The sequence below is a fragment of the Sturnira hondurensis genome, unplaced genomic scaffold (assembly GCF_014824575.4).
Source record: "Sturnira hondurensis isolate 20B ecotype Veracruz unplaced genomic scaffold, ASM1482457v3 Scaffold0016617, whole genome shotgun sequence".
NCBI lineage: Eukaryota > Metazoa > Chordata > Mammalia > Chiroptera > Phyllostomidae > Sturnira > Sturnira hondurensis.
In genome coordinates, this window is record NW_028089248.1 from 6,868,113 (window position 1) to 6,887,409 (window position 19,297).

A 19,297-nucleotide genomic window follows, 5' to 3' on the forward strand; every position below is an offset into this window, starting at 1 on the left:
AGGTGAGGGAGTTCTCAGGCTGAGTCTCACACTTCCAGTGGGACGGCCTAGGGTAGTCTGTAGCAGCTGTGATGGGGACGCTAATGCCCCACCTGCAGCGGGTGGCTGGTGAGCGTCCTCTTCCTGGCTCATTGATGGCCACCTTCCCACTGTGTCCTCGCTGTGGCCCGGAGACAGCTCCTCTGTCCTCTTCTCAAGAAAGCACACACCCCAGACGCCCACCTCCCGAGACGGCCTGGGGCAGCACATGAACTCCGAACAGGGGTTCAGTCCAGGGCACAGCGCCTGCTCCGGAAATCCCTGGGCCCCTCCCACTGCCCCCCACGGACTAGAAGCAAGTCCCGCTCTGGATGTTCCAACCCAGCTCCAGGTCCTGTGTGCCTGCTTCTTCAGTCGTCGGAACGGCGGAGCAGCACGTTTTCCCGGTCCACGGGTGTGCGGCGTGCTGGGGCCGAGCTCCATGGCTCCGCCGTCGGGCTAGACCGCCTTGCGTGTGCCCATCGTCAGCTGGCAAGCCCTTGGGTTGTTCCCACTTGCTGGCTTTTGTGAACAACCCTGATGTGAACACGTGTCCACGTTTCTGGGGGGCTGCCCACGTCTTTCGTAGCTTTTGGTACATGTGTTACATTTTCACAATTAAAATGCACAACAAAAAGAATGGGAAAGCTCGCAGGTGCCGACAGGGGCGTCTTCCACGATCTGCAAAGCTGGACCTGGCGGCCCTGGCGGCCCTGGGCAGGGCCCCGCGCGAACAGTGCCTCCTCCTTCCTTCCTGCCCAGCCCCTTTGTCTCAGGCCGCTCCTGCCCCTCCTCACCCCCACTTCCGCACACTCACAGGCTCGGGGCTCTGCAGGTGGAAATGGGGCATTTTCACCTTCCTGGGCTCAGGGCTGGGAGCAGAACAGGTGGCTGGGGAGGGGCCAATGTAGCTGTGAGGTCCTGGTGGCCGAGCCCTGGCTGCGGACAAGCCTGCATTGCTGAGGCCAAGGTAAGTGGACTGGGGGCCAGTGGGCTGGGGTCTCAGGGAGGTGCTGCCACCCACAGAGGGGGAGGGGGAGGGGAACAGGGGGTGGGGTGCTGCTGGAGAGGAGGTGGCCTAGCACAACCCACAGCCCCAGCCCCGAAGCCCAGGTTCAGCAGGGCGCAGCCTGGAAACAGGTGGGCTTCTAGAAGGCGAGAGCACCGCAGTCAGACAGGAAACAGGTTTGCAGCACGTCTCCACGCGGGCTCCTCCCAGGGTCGTCTGGGAAGTGGCAGCCTCCTGGGTCCTGGGACAAGGCCCAGACCAGCAGAGGCTGCTGGGGCCCCTGCCGCCCATCCTGCCGTGTCCCCACATCTCGCCACGGTGCTGCCTAGAAGGTCCCTCTGTGGCGCTGCCCTGCAGGATGCAGCCGCCTGGTGCTCATGGGGATGGGCTGGGGGCTTGGCAGCCCTAACCCGCAAGTACGGAAATGCAGGGAAGGTCGCTGACCGTTGTGCCACTCCAGGAGGGGAAGTTGGATGTCATGGGTGGGGGACGTCCAGTGCCCCAGATGTGCCCTCTCCTGGCCTCAGCCCCTTGTGCACAGGAGATGCGAGGCAAGGGGTCCCCTCTGTCCAGGCAATGATGTCGGGACACCTCTGACCACCCACTGGGGTGGAGGCAGCTCTGAGAGGCCTTGATGGAACAAAGACCCCCAGGGACAGGCAGGCAAGGGAGGCCTGGGCCCCCTTCTCCCCACACACTGTCCTGGGTGTTCCAAAACATAAATGCGGTAACAGTCGTCAACACAGACCTTGTACCCTCTGCCACTCTGTGACCTGGGCTTGGACCTGCTCTGAGCCATGTGGCTGGGGTGTGTGCAGCCATGCCTCAGTTTCCTGACCTGGGAAAGGGGGGTGATCATCTGAGCAGCCTCCAGACCCCACACCAAGCAGTGACCTCCTGGGTCACAGCAGCAGGAGCCTGACCGGCCACCAGAGGGCAGCCTCAGAGTTGCCGATGGGGTGGACACCCGCTGCCCAGCTCCCCTCCGAGTGTGGGTCTGAGGAGAGCCGCCCCCCTGAGGGGCCCAGCCCTGGAGAGCCCACCAGCCACAGGCCGAGTCTGGCCCATTTCATGGACCGCACACACACAGCCTCCTCACAGGTCCGTCTCCTTCAAATCGAGAGTGTCCCATGCCACACCCAGGGGCCAAGGCCGGGCCCAGACACCTTGGTGCCCCACTGGGAGGGTCAGGCGTGCTTCTGAGGTCATGACCAGGAACTCCCTGTGCTGGATGAAGCACAATCCGCTGACACAGCGGTAGAACCTCGGGCCCCAGAACCGCCAGGACGAGGGGGCCCACCCTCCTGGGGCAGCATGGCCAGGGCCACCGACTCGCCCAAGAGGCCCTGTCAGGCCCCGACGGGAGCCGAGCTTCCTCAGACAGCACATGCACGCGCACCAGGCCCAACACCAAACCGCAGACACCTGCACGACCCTCCAGGGCCGCCCCTCGGAGCCACAGTTGGGCAGGGAGCCACTGGGTGGGTTGTGGGGTCATCTCCTCTGCCCTGGGGGATGATGGGTCAGGTCTGGGGACAGCAGGCAGCGGACAAGCATAGCCCTGTGAGGTGCGACCTTCAGGCAGAAAAAAAAAATCAATGAGAAATCCTAACAGCTGTAGAAGGCTGCTAAGGCGGCTGTCACCCCCCTTTCCCGGGCCCAGAAACGGAGGCGCTGGCTCCAAGCCCAAGGCCACTGCGTTGCAGAAGGTCCTGCATTGGCCCCTGTTACTGCGTTTGTTTTTCAGAGTGACGTACTTTCCAGTCCCAGGGCATGATTTACTATTTTCCCGTCCCGGGGCCTCCGGAAGAAGGAGTTGGGATGGGATGGTGGGGACCCACTGTCCCTTTGGACTCCCTGACAAAATACGTCAAAGATAAAATGAAGAATTTTATTCAGAACCCACCAACTGCACGGAGGGCAGGACGGCCTGGGGTCCTCAAGAATCTCTTCCTGTTTTAATTCATTCGATTTTCCTGTCTTGATGCTGAAAATGTGACAGAGAACAGGAAGTAACACCATTAGAGACAGAAATCTCTCTCCCCCACGCAGGGCCTTCCCATCCGAGGTCTCCAGCCAGCCCTGCACAAGGGTCTTGTCCGAATGTGCAGTTGGGGGACCACCCCACAGCCCAGGCCACTGTTGTAGATGCCCAGAGCCCAGGCAGCCCTGTCCTTCCCTCCCCGGGTGCAGGGCCCCTCAGCCCCTCTCCTGTGCCCCCACTCCCCCTGGGCTGTTCACAGCCAGCCAGCCGGGGCGGAGGGTCGGGGAGCCAGGCAGTGGCCCTCACAGCACTGCGGGCCCCTACCTGGATACCCCCTCCATCAGAGCCCCTTCTCACTCTGGTCCCCTGGGCTCTGAAGTGAAGGAAGCCCCCCGTCTGGCCCCCTAGGCCATCACTGTGTCCCCCTCCTCCCCAGAGTGACACTGGAACCCCTCACAGCAGCAGCACCCCGACTGGGGACTGTCCTCCATTTACAGACAGTGGCTGGCAGAGGGTGGGCAAGGATCGGGGTTGGTCATCCCCACAGTGACTCCACCGAGCTGCTGGGACCCTAGGTGGGGACAAGACAGCCCCCTGGGGGGCTGTGCCCTCCACCCCAGCCTCAGAATTCAGAAACCACTTGGTGGAGCCACCCCCAGCTGGGCCTGCCTCATATTTCCACCTGCCACAGCTGGAGTGAGGGGGGATCACCCATGGCCCCCCTACATGTGTGGGCGCCAGCACCCTGGTCCTGCACCAGGGAGGTCCCCCAGACAGTGTGGGTGGTGACAGGGTCGGGGCACCAGGAAAGCTACTTGGGCTGGAATCCCCAAGTCCTTGGCTGACCGCTGGCGGGGGCATCACAGGCCCAGCACCGAGCCCCCTCCCTGCTGTACCCCCCAAATCAACTCTCCCGTGGAGACACTCCCCACAGCACCGCCCGGGGACCTGGACTGCTTGCCACAAATGCAGTCCCCGCATCCTGCCTGTGCCCTCCTCCCTCGCCACCCCCACCCCGCCCAACCGACTGAGGCCTCACTTGCGTCTGCAGAAACCAGAACCAGCTGACATGTGTTGGACATCCAGCTCCTTGTCCTGTTCCATGGTGTCACAAAGGCCCCCGGGATGTTTTATCTGTAAGAAGTGGACTTCTTGTGCAAGTGAAGCTGGCTAGAGAACTTAGGGGAGGGCTGAAACTTGAGAAAAACAATAACAAACCCCCAAGCTCAGGACCAGGGAGCCAGGCGGCCTGAGACAGGTCCCAGCAGCACCTTCCTCCTCGCTGGGGGCTAGGCACAGGACCACGAGCCTGGGCTCTGTGACCCCCCACCTCCGGAGCCCCTGAGTGAGGGTGCGCCTGCCAGCGCATCTGTTCGTGGGCACCTGCTGTATACTCAGTGAGGCTCAGGCGTGAACCGGTGGGGAGACGGACAGGTGAGTGCATCATGGGGGGGGGGCCCAGACTGGGGATCTGGAGTTCTCCAGGAGATGGAGGGCAGGTCAGAGCAGGGGTCCTTGGTGTCGGGTCGAGGGGGAAAAGGGTGGCTTCTGGGGTCAGGGAGGCAGTGAGATGAGAGCAGGACCACCTGCTGGGTGAGGAGAAGCCACCAGTCTGTGAGCTGCAAGGTCACCAGGGGCTGAGGGCTCAGCGGGAGAGGACGAAGACCAGCTGTGCCAAGCTGGGGCTGCTGGCCAGACCTCCAGGGCAGCTGCACTAGGAGACAGCGTCAGGCGGCAGGCAGATGCCCGGCCAGCCGCAGCCTCTAGAGAGAGGGGTCCACATCACAGCACCGTGAGCACACGGGCCTCACTCGGACAGGTGACATGAGAGGTGGGAATCGGACTTGGAAATGAGCACAGTGGGCACTTCGCTTGAGTTGAGCTCTGGCCCCGTCTACGGCGGCCGCTGGCTCGTTCTGCTCAGAGCCCGCCGTCTGGACAGCCCCACCGTCCCGCTGCCGAGCTCCCAGGCACTGCAGACGAAGGCACAGAAGCCGCTGCCACTGGAGGAAAGGCTGCAAAGCAGCCACAGGCGCAGATAAACAAACGAGAAAAACGAGTCCAGTCGGCCAAGGACAAACAGACTCACACTCTCTCCACACCCAGAGCCAGTCGACAGCACACCAGAAGCCACTCTCAAAAAACTCAATATGTAATTCCCTAAAAAAAATATTAAGTGAACATGCTGGGAACAGAAGCAAAGCAGAAGAAAACCTGAAGGAAGGGACAGAAGACCCACGCAAAAGGGCCCTGACCCAGGGAGGACATGTGTCTGACAAGGGCAGAGGGAGAGATATGACTTGGAGTGCTCCCGTCCGCCACATAAGCTCTGCTGTGGTCTGCAACTCTGGCAGGGGTGGGCACTCGCATGGGGTGACTGGGAGTTCCCACCAGGTGGCCCCTGAGGAATGGGGTCACACCCACAGCATCCTTCCTAGAAATGTCATCCTGTCACCAACTTGCAAGAAACACTTGAAGCTGAAGCTGTCAGATGGACCACGGGGTCGGGGTGGGCCAGACGGGGACATCAGAACGCTGGCCCTCCTTTACTTAGAAGTTGGATGTTTTGTTCACAGCGGATTATATTTGCACAAATGCATTCATTTTTTAAAGTATTGTGCTAAAGTGCTAATTCCTGCAATGACTGGGGTTTCTGGTGCCCCCAGTTTGACAGTTGTGCCCAAGCAGCAGCCCAGTGGGCGTCTGGGGCTGAGGGCCCTGGAGACTGGAGGCTGCAACCAGCAGGAAGAGGATCCCAGCTTGTAGAGGATGCTGGTCAGGGCCTCTGCAGCAGGATGGGGGCGCCTGTGAGGGAGTCGGGGTGCAGACGCCGGCACTGGTAGGTGTGGTGGGAGCGAAGTTCACCTCACTTCCAGCTCTTGTTTGCAGACCTCAGGCCCGGTCCCGACGGAGGCAATAACAACGCAGCCTCCAGCTGCGCCGTCTTGGGCCACAAGTGGGGGACTTGGCACTGGCCCTTTCTCACCGGGAATGTGCTGACCGCTCATAAACAGCAATCACCTGAACAAAGGCCTCTGCACTGTCTTCCAGCCATGGCGTATCCTCCGTGCACAAGACAGTCGGGCCTGGCGCAGCGCAGGGGTACGGCCCTGGGGACTGTCATGTGGGCCAGCTGGTGGCTCTGGCCCCTGGTGGCCATCTGCACTGCAGACAGTTTCCAGGACGAAGCGAAGAAAATCATGAAGGCCAACCCTCTCATTGACGGGTAAGTGGCCACTAGGGGGCCAAGGGCTGGGTGTTGGGGGCCGAGAGCTAGGCCAGGTGCCCATGACTTGAGGCAGGCACTGCCCTGACGTCACAGGGCACTTGAGGCAGTGGGCACAGAGAGGGGGGGTCCCAGTACAGGTGTTGGGGGCCGTGCAGAGACCCGAAGGGCCCAGCAGCCGGGAATAGTCAGAGAGCCAGGATGTGGGCCCCTGGGACTCTCAGAGGCCTGGACAGCTGAGATGAGGTGGACAAAGTCAAAGCCAGTGATGGCAGGTCAGCTCGTGTTAGCACCTCTTGCAGCCAAACACACAGCTTCAACAACAGGGAAGCCTCGGGGGGACCCTGGCACGGTGTCCCACAGGGCAGGGGCTCAACGAGGCCACCATTCCCCAGGTCTCCTCAGGGCTTACGGTGGCTGCACTGTCTGCCTGCCACCAGCTGGGGTAAAAGGGCAACAGTGGTCACAGGATAGACTGTTACATGGCCACACCCAGCTGTAAGAGGACAGAAGTATCTCTTTCTTTAACATTTTCCGTATTTAGACAGGGGGGAGGGAGGGACCTAGAGAGGGAGAGAAACATCAGTGTGTGGTTGCCTCTTGTGCGCCCCCACTGGGGGCCTGGCCCACAACCCAGGTAACTTGCCCTGACTGGGAATTGAACCAGCAACCCTTTGATCCACAGGCTGGTGCTCAATTCACTGAGCCATACCAGCCAGGGCAGGAAATGCCTGTTTTGAATGGCCATGTGTCCTGCTAAAAATGGGGGGAGGGCCTGTTACCAAGGGAGAGGAGGAGAAGGCTGCCAGCTGTGCCCCACGACAGCTGCCCACGAGGGCCTGCTGTGCAGTCACCCCAGCACCAGGAGGCCTCGGTGCCTGGACCACACAGATACGCAGGATGGATTGTGGCTTCAGATGGTGGGGTTCCTCTCCCTCTGGGAGGCAGCTGGAGGGTGGGATTGGATTTCCTAGGCAGACGGGGAGGGGACCCTCCGGGAAAGGCGGGATGTCTCCACAGAGGCCCGGTGCAGCTCTGCCCCAGTGACGGTGCCTGGACTCTGGCCTCGCCCTCCACTCAGGCAGCCAGGCATCCTGACCCCCAGCCCAGTCCTCTAGCGTCAGTCAGTCTCACCATTCACAGACCCCCGCCCCCACCCAGAGAGCGAGGCAGTTTCTGGGGCCTTCGATGGTGCTCAGAGAGGCAGGGGTGGCAGGCTGGGGGGACCCGCAGTGGCACCCAAGGCCCCGGGCATCCCAAGGACGAAGGCTCAGGCCCAGACCGCACTGGGTTAGGGACCCAGAAGACCCCCCCTCCTAGAGGTAGGTCCCATGCACATGTGGCCACATGTCTGTGTGCATGGGCACAGGCGTGTACTCACATGCTGTGACTAATAATCCAGCTTCCGACTGGTGGTCTGCATGGGCCTGAGACTGCATTCTGATGGACTCCCACGGTCTTCGTGGCTTCTCCACACACACACACACACACACACACACACACACATACCCCACCCCACCCCACCCCACCCCACCCCCGGGCACCTAGGAAAGGTTCTTGGAGGGAAGACCTATGCATTTATGGCTCACAGGGCAGGTGACCTGACTCAGGTGTGTCTTGGTAATGAGTAACCTATGACCTGAGGGCAGCCTTAGTTCTGAGCCCGTGAGAAGCTGGAATTCAGCAGGGGACAGAGGCCAGGGACGGAGCTCGGAGCCCCAGGCCCCGGGAGCCTCACTGACCTGCCTCCCACCCCCCTCCCGGCCCAGGCACAATGACCTGCCCTGGGTGATGCTCGAGAGGTTCAGCAACCAGCTCTCAAGCAAGGAGGCCGACCTGAACCACCTGGCCAACACCAACACCAACATCCCCAAGCTGAAGGCTGGCTTTGTGGGGGGCCAGGTACAGCTGGGCTGGCCCTGCACTCCCTGAGGTTGGGGGTCCATCTCCCTCCTCCCCGGGGTCCTGGCTAATATGCAGCCCCCCTCTGGTGGCAGTGTACCCCCATCGCCTCGGGGCTGCAGAGCTTTGGAGGGAACTCCGACAGCCACACGGGCTGCAGAGACTGCTTCCCAAACTGGAGGGGAGCCAGCGACGTTCCTATGTTTACGGAGGGTGAGGCCTCGGGGGCCTCGGGTCCTAGCTCCTCCCTCTGCCCCCCAGTTCTGGTCCGCGTATGTGCCCTGTGACACCCAGAACAAAGATGCCGTGAGGCGGACACTGGAGCAGATTGATGTCATCCACCGCATGTGCCAGAGGTACCCTGAGACCTTTGTGTGCGTCACCAACAGCAAAGGTGGGTGCCCGCCCAGCCAGCCGTCCTGGCCCTGACCACCCCCACCTCGCCCTGAGCAGAGCGGGCGCACCTGCTGCCCAGACACCCATGGCCCTGCACGGCTCTGCTCACAGGCATCCGACAGGCCTTCCAGGACGGGAAGGTGGCCAGTCTGGTTGGCGTGGAAGGCGGCCACTCCATCGACAGCAGCCTGGGCGTCCTGCGGGCGTTCTACCACCTGGGGATGCGGTACCTGACCCTCACACACAACTGCAACACGCCCTGGTGAGCGGCCCCCGGGACCCCTGGCTAGGGAAAGGCTGCAGGTGGGCTCAGACGCAGCCCTGCTGCTCTGGGTCCTGATGGGGGCAGGTGGGTGGGGACAATGACTCTCCTCCCCCCAGGGCCGACAACTGGCTGGTGGACAAGGGGGATGACAAGGCCCAGAACCAAGGCCTGTCCCGCTTTGGGAAGGTGAGTAAAGGGCAAGAACCAGTCACCCTCAGAAGAGACGTGACCCAAGAGACGGTGTCCCGCCTGCTGGGGCCTCCGTTTACTCACTCACGAAAGGAAGCTGGCTGCGGTTGTCCAAGGGCGGGCATTCAGACCCTAATCTTCTACCCATGGGGCCCCTGCCCCATAGCACCCCCTGCCTAGACCTCAGGGGGCAGCAGTGAACCCCAAGAGGCTGTGCCAACACGAGAGTACACTGGGCAGCAGCCTGGCTCCAGGCACCAGCCCTCGCCCCCATGGCCGGGGCGGGGCTCTCCCAGCCCCCTGAAGCCCGTGTGCCCGCAGAGCGTGGTGCAGGAGCTGAACCGGCTGGGTGTCCTCATCGACCTGGCGCACACGTCTGTGGCCACCATGAAGGCTGCTCTGAACCTGTCTGTGGCCCCAGTCATCTTCAGCCACTCCTCCGCCTTCCAGCTGTGCCGGCACCACCGGAATGTACCAGATGATGTGCTGCGGCTGGTGGTGAGGCGCCTGTCGGCCCAGGCGGGCCCTGGGATGGGGGTCGTGAGCCTACTCCACACCCACAGCTCCTCTCTGTCCTGAACAGAGGAAGAACGGAGGCCTGGTGATGGTGAACTTCTACAACGACTATGTCGCCTGCAAAAAGGAGGCCACCCTGTCCCAAGTAGCAGGTAGGTGGGTGTGAGCTGCCTCGGCCGAGCGGGAAGGCGCCTCCAGCAGGACCCACACCTGTGGCCTTCCTTGCAGACCACATGGACCACATCAAGGAGGTGGCAGGGGCCGAAGCAGTGGGCTTTGGTGGGGACTTCGACGGTGTCCCAAGGTAAGGACGGAGACTGGGCCTGGTATCGTGACCCCCAGGTGCCTGTCATGAGGGGCTGGAGAGTAAGTATCCTGGCAGGCCTCCTCTGGAGGCTACCCCCCTAGGCCCCCAGTGCCTCAGGTGGGGTCAGATGGGTCCCCAAGCCCCTGACCCCAGGGCAGTGGAGCTGGGTTCTCTCTGCCGTCCTCTCAGGCTCCCCACGGGGCTCGAGGACGTGTCCAAGTACCCAGACCTGGTCGCTGAGCTGCTCAGGAGGCAGTGGACAGAGGAGGAGGTCAGGGGCGCCCTGGCCAACAACCTGCTGAGGGTGTTGGAGGCAGTGGAGCAGGTGAGGAGGGCTCCCGCTTCCCCAGCCCCTTGCCAGGCAGGTGGGCGAGAGGCCCAACTGCATGTATGTCCACAGGCAAGCAACCACAGCCGCCCCCCGGAGGAGGGGCTCATCCCGAGGGAAGAGCTGGAGGACTCCTGTAGGACCTACTACGGCTACTCACAGGCCCCCAGCTTCCACCGCCAGTCGGGGATCCTGCTGGCCTCCCTCACCCCTGCCCTCCTCAGCCTGCGACTTCTATGACACCCTGGGGTCCGCAGGCCCTGGACTCGGGAAGCTCGGGGGAAACTTGGTCAGAGCACCCTGGGCTCCAGGGACACGGCTCCTCGCACATGACCGGCCCATCCTGAGCAGGCACCTGGGCAGCATGCTGTGGGGGTGGGCACTCAGGACACAGGCCCACAGAGGACCCTCAATAAAGGCACCCACCCTTTTGAGCCCTCAGGCTGTGTGTCACCCTGGAGGGGCCTCCTGCAGATCTCAGGTCACATCCGGTGACCCGGCTCCTGGCTGGACATCCAGGCCTTGGAGGGCCCTGGTCTTGGAAGGGGGGTTCACATGTCACTGCTGGGGGCATCTTTAAAAACACAGCCTGGGCTCCAGCGACCCCCACATACTCGTAAAGACACACATACCCACATACCCATGTCCTCCCAGTTATGCCTGCACACATGCACACACACCTGCACACACGTACCCACACCTATCTGCACATGTATGTACACACCTGCACATGTACACACAACTGCACGCACACATATGCACCCCCACACACCCACGTCCTCCCAGTTGTGCCCACACACACCCACAGGCACTCACACTGCGTGTGCCCACCACCCCCTGGGCTCAGCCTCTGTGGACAGACTGGAAGTGAGGGTAGGCAGCAGCACCCCCTGCTGGGCATTGTGTGCATGTGTCCTGAGACGAACAGACCCGTGGGTGACAAACCCAGTCTGGGAGCCCAACCCGTCTGGGCCCTTTCTAGGCCCCAGATGGCCCCTGTGCACAGGTGGATGCCAGGCGTGGCCCCATAGGGGCCCCTCTGTGAAGCAGCACGAACCCCCAGCCCGTGGGCATGGGCCCTGCCACCCTGGCCGCTGGGCCTTCTGCTGAAGGCACCTTCAAGGGTGTCTGCTGGTCACTGAGAGGTCCAATTCATGTTTTTTTAAAAAGCCAGGCTCTCTGCTGAGCGGTCGCCCCACCCCTACCCCTGTGCCAGGGTCCCTGGGGCTCATCTCCTGAGAAAGGCTTCACTGCTTGCCCTGAATAGTCACAACCATGTTGAACTGTACCCGAGACTAGACCTCAGAACCCCCAGGGCCATTGGGTGGTCACTCGTCAGTGGGGACACACCCACCAGCCCTCCCAAGGAGGGGCAGTGCCCCATGACCGCTGGGGTCCTAGCCACCCCCTACCCAGGGGCTGGTGCAGGGCAGCCACTACCCACAGCACAGAGCCCTCCGGTGCGGGGATGTCACTCTGGGGAATGTACTACCTGCCCTGGCCCCGCCCCCTGAAAGGACTCATGTTATTGCTCAAGCCAGGTGCACAGCAGCCCCAGGGCCCCTGCTGAGGGGCAGGAGGGGCAGAAGCGGCAGGGGTCACCCGTAATGGAACACAAGGGACTCCCACAGACAGCTGACCACCTCCTCGCCGAGGGTGTGGTGACAATGAGCGTCACCGACGTGCTGGGGGCCATGGCAAAGACTCTGCCCACACTCCTCTGCTTGGTCAGGCTCAGGCTAGCGCAGTTGGTGCCGAAACTGCACCAGGCAGCACAGCAGGGAATGAGCAAGTGGCGGCGGGGTTTCCAGGACAGGGAGGGCCAGCCCGAGACCTGTAAGTGTGAACTTGGGTCTCCAGCGCACACAGGGTGTGCGGGTATGGCTTCTGGCAGGGCCGGAGAATCACACTGACACCCACACTCCTTGTCGAAACAAGGAATGGCAAGGACGGGCAGGGCAGCGGCTCCCGGGGACAGAACCACACACAGGAAGCCAGTCACAGGACGATCAGGTGTTGCAGTGTGGTGTCTGCACACCTAGTCATCAGACTTCTCCCACCAGATGCTCGGCAGGGGCAGAGGCTGGCCGACACCACCCGTCCCAGGTTAGCAGAGCCATGGCGGTCAGTCCTGTGGCAGGATCCCCTGCTCTCGCCTGCCACCTGCAGCTGACCAGGAGGTGGATGGGGGGGACAGTGTTCCGCCCAAGCAGAAGCTGAAAATTATTTGAAGGCCAAAGCGCCACCATCTGTCTGTCTGGGCAAGGCCTGAGAGCCTGCAGTCCTGGGCCTGCCTGCTGTCCTCCAGGTGTCCCCAGTGCCCACATGGGGCTGGAAGGCCACAGAGTCCCAGCCAAGGCTCCCCCACCCCAAGGCCACAAAAGCAAACCTGGAGCCATTTCTCAGTGATCACCTTGTTTACTTGCAGCAGTGTTTCCGGAACAGGGCACAGACACCCATGGCCCTTACATGAGCTGCAGCCCCTCCCCCCACTGGGTCCAGGACTCCCAGGACCTTCTCTGACACCCCAGCACATGGGTGCACCGAGGAGCCATGGCCAGGGAGTGAGGCGAGGTCCATATGTCAGAAGAACAGCCAGACAGAGCCCCACCCCCACTAGAGTCCCGCTCCACAGCCCACCAAGTCTGCCCCCATACTACCCACAGGCTCCCAGTCCAGGAAGAAACAAATGTGTAAGTCCAGAGAAAGGTCTCCAAAGGGTCTGTCCACGAGAGCCCCAGTGCGAGGACAGACTGGGCAGCCTGCCCTCGGGAAGGGCAGGTCGGGCAGCACCGCCCAGTCAGCACCCACCATGCAGCCCCCAGCAGCTTGTGCCAAGGAGGGTGTGGGCCCCATGCTCCCGGTGTTCTGCCCACTCCTATTTTGGCAAAAAAAGAAAAACCCCCAAAACTACAAGAAAACCTCAAAACAAATCCAAACAGCTTCAAGAAAATGACGTAAACATCAGGAATGTGAAGGACAGAGATGTGCCGCCCCAGCAGGTCATCAGGGCAAGCCTGCTGCTCTGTCCTGCACACGTGGCCACAGCCAACCTGGCTCTCCGGGCCCCCGAGAGTCACTCTGGCTCCCGAGGTCAAAGGTGTGAGCACAAGGCAGGAGGGGCTGTCAGGTGGGGGGAGGCACTGCAGTTCACTGCCAGGAGCTGTGACCACATGTGGCTGCTCCGAGGCCAGGAGGGGCCTGGGCTCCGAGGGGTCAGTGCACACCCAGGGGCCCACCAGAGGCAGCGGAGGGGATGAGAATGGCCCTTGGAGTGAGCACCCCTGCACCTGGGACCAGGCACCCCAAGGGCTTGGCCAGCTGGCAGGAGCACTGACCCAGGCTGGAGAGGGTGGGACCCTACCGCCGGGACTTCTGCAAAGGCAGCCTGGGGTGTGTTTGCTGAGTGGCCCCTGAAGGCCCCCTCCACGAGTCCTGGGGCCTGGGCCCTGTCTATCCAGGGGTAGGGGGGTAGGGGAGCCCCTACCCACTGCTGGGAGAGCTCCAGGTGCCGCCTGGCAACAGGGGACCCTGCACCCCACTGGCAGACAGCCAGCAGCACAGGCTCCATCACCTGACATCCTCGCAGAGTCAGGCACAGGAGGGAGCCTGCCGACTCACCAGATGGTTGGCCAAGAGTCACAGAAATCACCCACCAAAGTCAGAAGTTTGTGCAAACTCACCCACCACCAGCCTAAGAGGACAGGAAGTCCCAGGCCGGGCAGGCAAAAGATGCTGAGAGCAGTAAGGGCTGGCGCTGCTGCAGGAGCAGCCCCAAAGCGGAGGCAGGGCGCAGGGAGACACCACCCAAGCAGCGCCCAGTGGACTCCTAGTTCCTCAGGGCAGCCAACCTGGAAAATAACAACAGAGCCCCATGGGGGAGGGCAGGGTCTGTGAGCACCCACAGGCAGCCAAGTCCCCTTGCGATGGCTCCACTGGAGCAGTGCTCAGACAGCCTAGACACAGAGGGGTCCTCACACAAACTCAGGAGCCTGGGCACGGAACCACCTCCCCCTCACTCACAGCCTCAGGCCTGGGCCCCACCCACCTGCGTGACAGCTGGTCCTCCTGGCTGCGCACCGAGCCCTCGCCCACGGCGGAGGCGCCCTCGGGCAGCTGGCTGAGCTGGTCCAGGACCTCCAGGCCATTCTCCTCCGCGATCTGCACGATGAGGCTGTCCACCTGCTCCTGCGGTGTGCTCAGCGTGGTGGCCGAGCTCATGGAGTCCTCCATCACCTAGGGCCAGGTTCCAGGCTGTCAGGTGCAGGCCTAGGACCTCCACTGCAGCCTCAGCAGGCCCACCGGTCCCCACCACGGGCCCCTTGCCGGCCTGCACTCCCCGCCTGCTCCCCGGCTGCAGCCCCTCCCTTGGCTCTCTCTGTAGCCCGTGCCTGGCTCTCTCCAGCTTCTGGGGGCCAAACACAGCTGCCTGTGCAGGGAGCGTTGCCAGCCACCCCTGACCCCACAGAGAGGTGCCAGCCCCTGCCCCAGGCCTCCTCTGCCTGAGCTGTGTGTGCTCAGTACCCTGACAGGGCTCGGGTACTCTGGAGGTGGCCCCACAGTGGCTCGGCACAAAGGACACTCACTGACACGGGGAAGGGGACAATGCAACCGCCTGCGCGGCCCCCTCACTGGCACACAGCTGACCTACCGAGGTGTGCACATCCAGGTTCTGCACCTGCTGCTCGAACCTGTCCATCACTGCGGACACCTTCTGCAAGTCCATGCTGCTGAGCGCTCGGTCCAGGGCTTTGGTCACCTGTGCCATGTTCTTGGTCACCTGGCATGGGAGGGAGGAGACAACAGGACTGAAGGAAGGGACATCTCCACCAGGGACAGGCCCTCTGAGCCACCAATCCAACAGCGGACAGGAGGAGACCGAAGTCCAGGATGCTGTGGCTCCCAGGCGGTACGTTCCCTTCGGCGCACACCTGCTATGCACAGGGAAACACCCTCCCGGCCAGCCCCTGGACGCTCCTTGGCCGAGCACTCACCCCTTTCATGGTCACAGCCGTCTGCACCTTGGAGGCCACGGCATCCACACGGGATGCCATGCGCAGCCAGTTCACACCTTCATTCTTCTTGCGAATGGCATTCTCCGCATACACGCGGGCACACTCCACGTTCTTCTGCTGCAGGGCCTGAAATTCGAAGTACGCCAGCCTAGCTCAGGGGCCTGGCCTTTCCTGGGGAGTGTCGGCTGGTGGCCTCCTTCACAACCCTCCACAGGGCCAAGAGCACCACAAAAACACACACACCCAGGCCCCACACCCCCTCAGGAGCCAGGGTGCCCAGGGCAGGGCCTCCAGACCAGCTGCAGCAGGCCTCCAGCAGGACAGCCTGGACCACCTGCCCTGCCCCTCCATGCCCCCAATGACTCAGTCTCCCCAGCTCCCTCCCAGGCCTCTTACACCACCACTGGAGCGGGTGCCACCATGGATGGGCTCAGGCCCCCAGTGGGTTCTCTGGCCTTCACTCCACCCGGGAGCCATCATTCGGATAAGAAGTCACCAGGTCCCACGGAGGCCCCCTCTTCCTGAGAACAGAGACCCCTCCAGCCTCTTCTCCTGCCCCTCCCTGACATGGGACCCCAGGAACCTCCTACCCCGCCCCCAACCCCATGGAGGGGTCACCTCCCTCAGCCTAAGACACAGCTTCACCAGGAGGAGAAGGCTAAGCAGCTGGGGTGAGGGAGGAGCCTCCAGAAGCCCACTTCCTGCACCATCTGTGGGAAAGTCAAGTTCAGCACACTAGAAATGAATAGAGAGCATGGACCTCCAAAGAAAAAGCACAAGAAATGTCTGATCTTTTTGCTCTGGACACCCTGTGGGCGGGCGGACACAGAGCCACTACAGGCTTTGGGCAGGTCTGTCCTCCCCTCTGTGGAAGTGACACCCACCAAAGACACCAGGAGCCCTGGCTGGTGCAGCTCAGTGGGCTGCATGTCGGCCTGTGAACCGAGAGGCTGTATGGCAGGTTTGGTTCCCAACTGGGGGCACGCACAAGAGGCAGCCAAGTGGCGTTTCTCTCCCACACTGATGTTTCTCTCCCTCTCTCCCCCTTCTCGTCCCCTCTCTCTAAAATCAACCAATAAATTAGAAAAGTAAAAAGACACCAGGAGCAAGGTCAGTGGCAGCAGCCGTCTCACCTTCTTCACCTTGGCCTGCTCTGCCTTTGAGTCTTTCTCTGCCTTCTTGGCCAGCTTCTCCAGCTGCTTCGCTGTGAACTGAGCAGAGGCAGACACCCAGGTCAGACTGGTAAGGCCATCCCCAGCCTGCCAGGCTCCCAGGGCACAGGGCCTCTTGAAGGTCACCTGCCAATCCCTAATCAGCAGGCTCCTGCCTCAGGTGCTCCGCCCTCAGCGTCTGACACTGCAACCCTTCTTCCTTTCCTCAAACCCTTCCAGCCCACACCGCCTGGTACAGCAGCCAGGTGGGACTCTGCAGCCGGGCAGCGGGCATCACAGAGCTGTCACTGTGCAGGGCAGGGGGACTCGTCCTCTCCTGGCTCTGCTGTGGACCAGACCCGTGTCCTCACCTCTCTGCTGGACTGGGCTACCCACACACACAGGGCACTTCAGGGTCACCCTGCCCACCCAGAGTGACACCTGAGCTCCCACCCTCCTCCTTCACACCTACCCCAGCCCCAGCTCCTCACCCCCCTCAGCCCTGCAAACTCTCACAGTCCGCCGCCTCTGAGCCCTGTCCCCCCCCTCATCCTCCCTGATGGCTCTCAAACCCCCACAGCCCACCCCTGGCCTTGCTCCTCCTTCACAGAGTCCTCGCCCTGCCACCACCTCCAAATGAAGGCCGTCCTGGGGCCAGGTATCCCGGACCCTCCTGCCACTGCAGCAGCAGGGTCCTGGTGCAAGCCCTCAGGCACCCCAGCCGCCTCCTGCCTTCTGGGGGGCTCCACCCAGACCTGGTCAGAGTGGCCTCCATGGCCCCCAAACAGGCCTCTCCGGACCAGGAAGCCAGCAGGGGAGCCTGTCAGAAGGCCATGGTAGAGCAAAAGAGGGAGACCGAAGCCCCCAGGGCCCACAGCCCTGGACACTGGCCGGTTTGCCGTGTCCCACTGGCCCGCAACACCCACCCTCCTGAGAGGGCCGCCAACCAGATGGGCCACCCCATGGCCCTGAGCCCCCACACCATTGGCACTTGGAACTTTCTGTCACAGAGAAAGGGTCTCCAGTCTGTCCACCTCCCACTCCTATGTTCTATAAGGAAAAAAAACAAATTTTCCTGCCCTGGGAGTCTGGCCCGGACCCCTTAACATGGCGCCTTGTCCAAAGGTGCTCACCAGCACAGTGCCTGCGCCTCCCTAACCTCCACCCTCTGGTGTAAGGCAGAGCCAGAGCACCCAGTGTGTCCCTGCCACCCAGTGTGTCCCTGCTACCCAGGAACTCACCAGCGATGCTCACTGTGTGAGCAGGCAGGGGAGACGGGGCAGGAGCCTACCCTGGAGCTGCCAGAGCTTCAGATACCACCCAGGCAGGTGCCCCACTCAGATGCCCACCCGCCCTCTGCTGGGACCGCACAGGACCCAAGGACTCAGGGGCCAACGCCTGGTGGGACGCTCTCAGAGCAACAGATGCTCTACCAGTTGCCCGAGACCAGGAGAGAATCCACCACTTTGTTACCACTCTGGCAGAACGCTGTGCAGTGGTCATCGAGCAGATGACCTGTCCCTCTGAGTGTCCAAATTTATACACCAGCAGGATGGGGTGGAGTCACATGGCCACTCAGTACGTACCTTCAACTGGAACAGCGTGTCTGCAAAGAAAGGGGGAGGTTGAGAGTTTTAAGAAACACGGGAAATAATACTTCTAGCGAGCAGGTGGGACCCGAGACCCTCACACCACAAGGAGTGGGAAGAGAGCACTGGCATGGACGGTGCTGATGGGCCACCACACCACTCTGCTGCCTCGCTGGCCACGGGGCCTGGGCCATGCAGGGCCCTGAACCTCCACGCCCTCACCAGCAACACCCAGATGGCACCAGCTGACCTCCAGGGTCAGCATGTACACGGGAGGTCACAGAGGCAGCAGGTGGCCCACAGCGAAAACTCAAGGTACTACTACTGTGACTCAGGCACCTTTACAAAGCTCCCTCTGAATCCTCTCCCCATTTGACGGTGCATTTCTTACACACTCTTTCCCCCCCAAAGTACATGGTGGAAACAGCAGAGCGATGGCGCTGATGCCATCAAAGGGGACTTGCCATTCACTCACCAAAACCCAAGAGCCAGGGAGATTCGAGCGCAGATGAACACTTTCTCACCTGGCCCCACTCCTGGGAGGGTTCACCACACCGGCTCAGGAGGGCGACTGGAAGCCCTGTCCCCAGCCTGGGGTGCTGAGCACTGCCCGCAGAGCCCAGGGCGCTGGCCCTCAGGGTGGGCCTCATCAAGGCCTGCGTGGCGGACTCTAGAAACCACAGCGCACCTGGCACAGGCGCCAGGCCAAGAGCCAAACGTTGCTACGGCAAAATCTCCCCCCAAAGTGACGCAGGCAGTCAAAGCTCCCAGGACAGCTAAGTGAACCACGGTGTGTATGTGTGTTGGCGGGTAGAGGGACGCTCTTTATCTTCTGAGGCCATTTGTACAGATTTCCTTCACGACGCTGACACAGCTGCGTGGCTTTTCGCATGTCTCAAAGTGATTTTTCAAAACCTCCCTACCGGGCTAGCAAACACCGAAGCTCCACCCACCGACCCTTCAGGGGCCCGGCGCGCAGCTGCCCCACCCCCTCGCTCCCCTGGTCTCCCTTGTGCAGGAGGGCAGGTCCCACCGCGGGGGCTCTCGTGAGCCAGGCCCCGCGGGCAGGGTGCTGCCGGCCTTAGCTTGGCTATTTCTCTTCGCTGTCCCCTCTGACCTAACGTCCCGGGGCCCCAAAGGGCGGTGTCCGTAGACGGTACCGGCGTTAGGAGGTGGAGAGAAGGCCGGAGGCTGAGGGGAACCGGGGATAGGGGAACTGGGGGCCGCGGGTCGAGGGCCGGGGTCGAGGCCTGGGGCGCCCGCCCGCGCCTCCAAGGGCGGCGGTTCTCACCGTCCATGGCCAATCCGGCAGCTGGAACCCTGGCAGAGGTGGTGGGACTGGATCTGCCCGAGGAGCGTCGGAACAGCCGACTACCTCTGCCGGGTGGGAACTTCCGGGTCG

At 62.3% G+C, this 19,297-nt stretch overlaps 2 protein-coding genes across 2 annotated transcripts; one reads left to right on the forward strand and one right to left on the reverse strand.

Moving 5' to 3' along the window:
- Positions 1 to 4,067: 4,067 nt before the first annotated feature.
- DPEP1 (dipeptidase 1) lies at positions 4,068 to 10,577 on the forward strand. Its single transcript, XM_037066440.1, has 11 exons — positions 4,068 to 4,445; positions 6,063 to 6,237; positions 8,007 to 8,139; positions 8,401 to 8,533; positions 8,647 to 8,797; positions 8,917 to 8,986; positions 9,311 to 9,487; positions 9,573 to 9,657; positions 9,734 to 9,809; positions 10,002 to 10,137; positions 10,213 to 10,577. Exons 2-11 carry the CDS (start codon positions 6,065 to 6,067, stop codon positions 10,378 to 10,380), a joined length of 1,302 nt encoding a protein of 433 aa, XP_036922335.1. The 5' UTR covers positions 4,068 to 4,445; positions 6,063 to 6,064; the 3' UTR covers positions 10,381 to 10,577.
- A 1,965-nt stretch (positions 10,578 to 12,542) lies between these two features.
- Positions 12,543 to 19,281, reverse strand: CHMP1A (charged multivesicular body protein 1A). The gene is made up of 7 exons (XM_037066449.1): positions 19,187 to 19,281; positions 17,893 to 17,912; positions 16,289 to 16,366; positions 15,135 to 15,281; positions 14,792 to 14,920; positions 14,189 to 14,376; positions 12,543 to 13,991 (listed from the first exon to the last, which is right to left on the reverse strand). Exons 1-7 carry the CDS (start codon positions 19,191 to 19,193, stop codon positions 13,970 to 13,972), a joined length of 591 nt encoding a protein of 196 aa, XP_036922344.1. The 5' UTR covers positions 19,194 to 19,281; the 3' UTR covers positions 12,543 to 13,969.
- Positions 19,282 to 19,297: the final 16 nt, after the last annotated feature.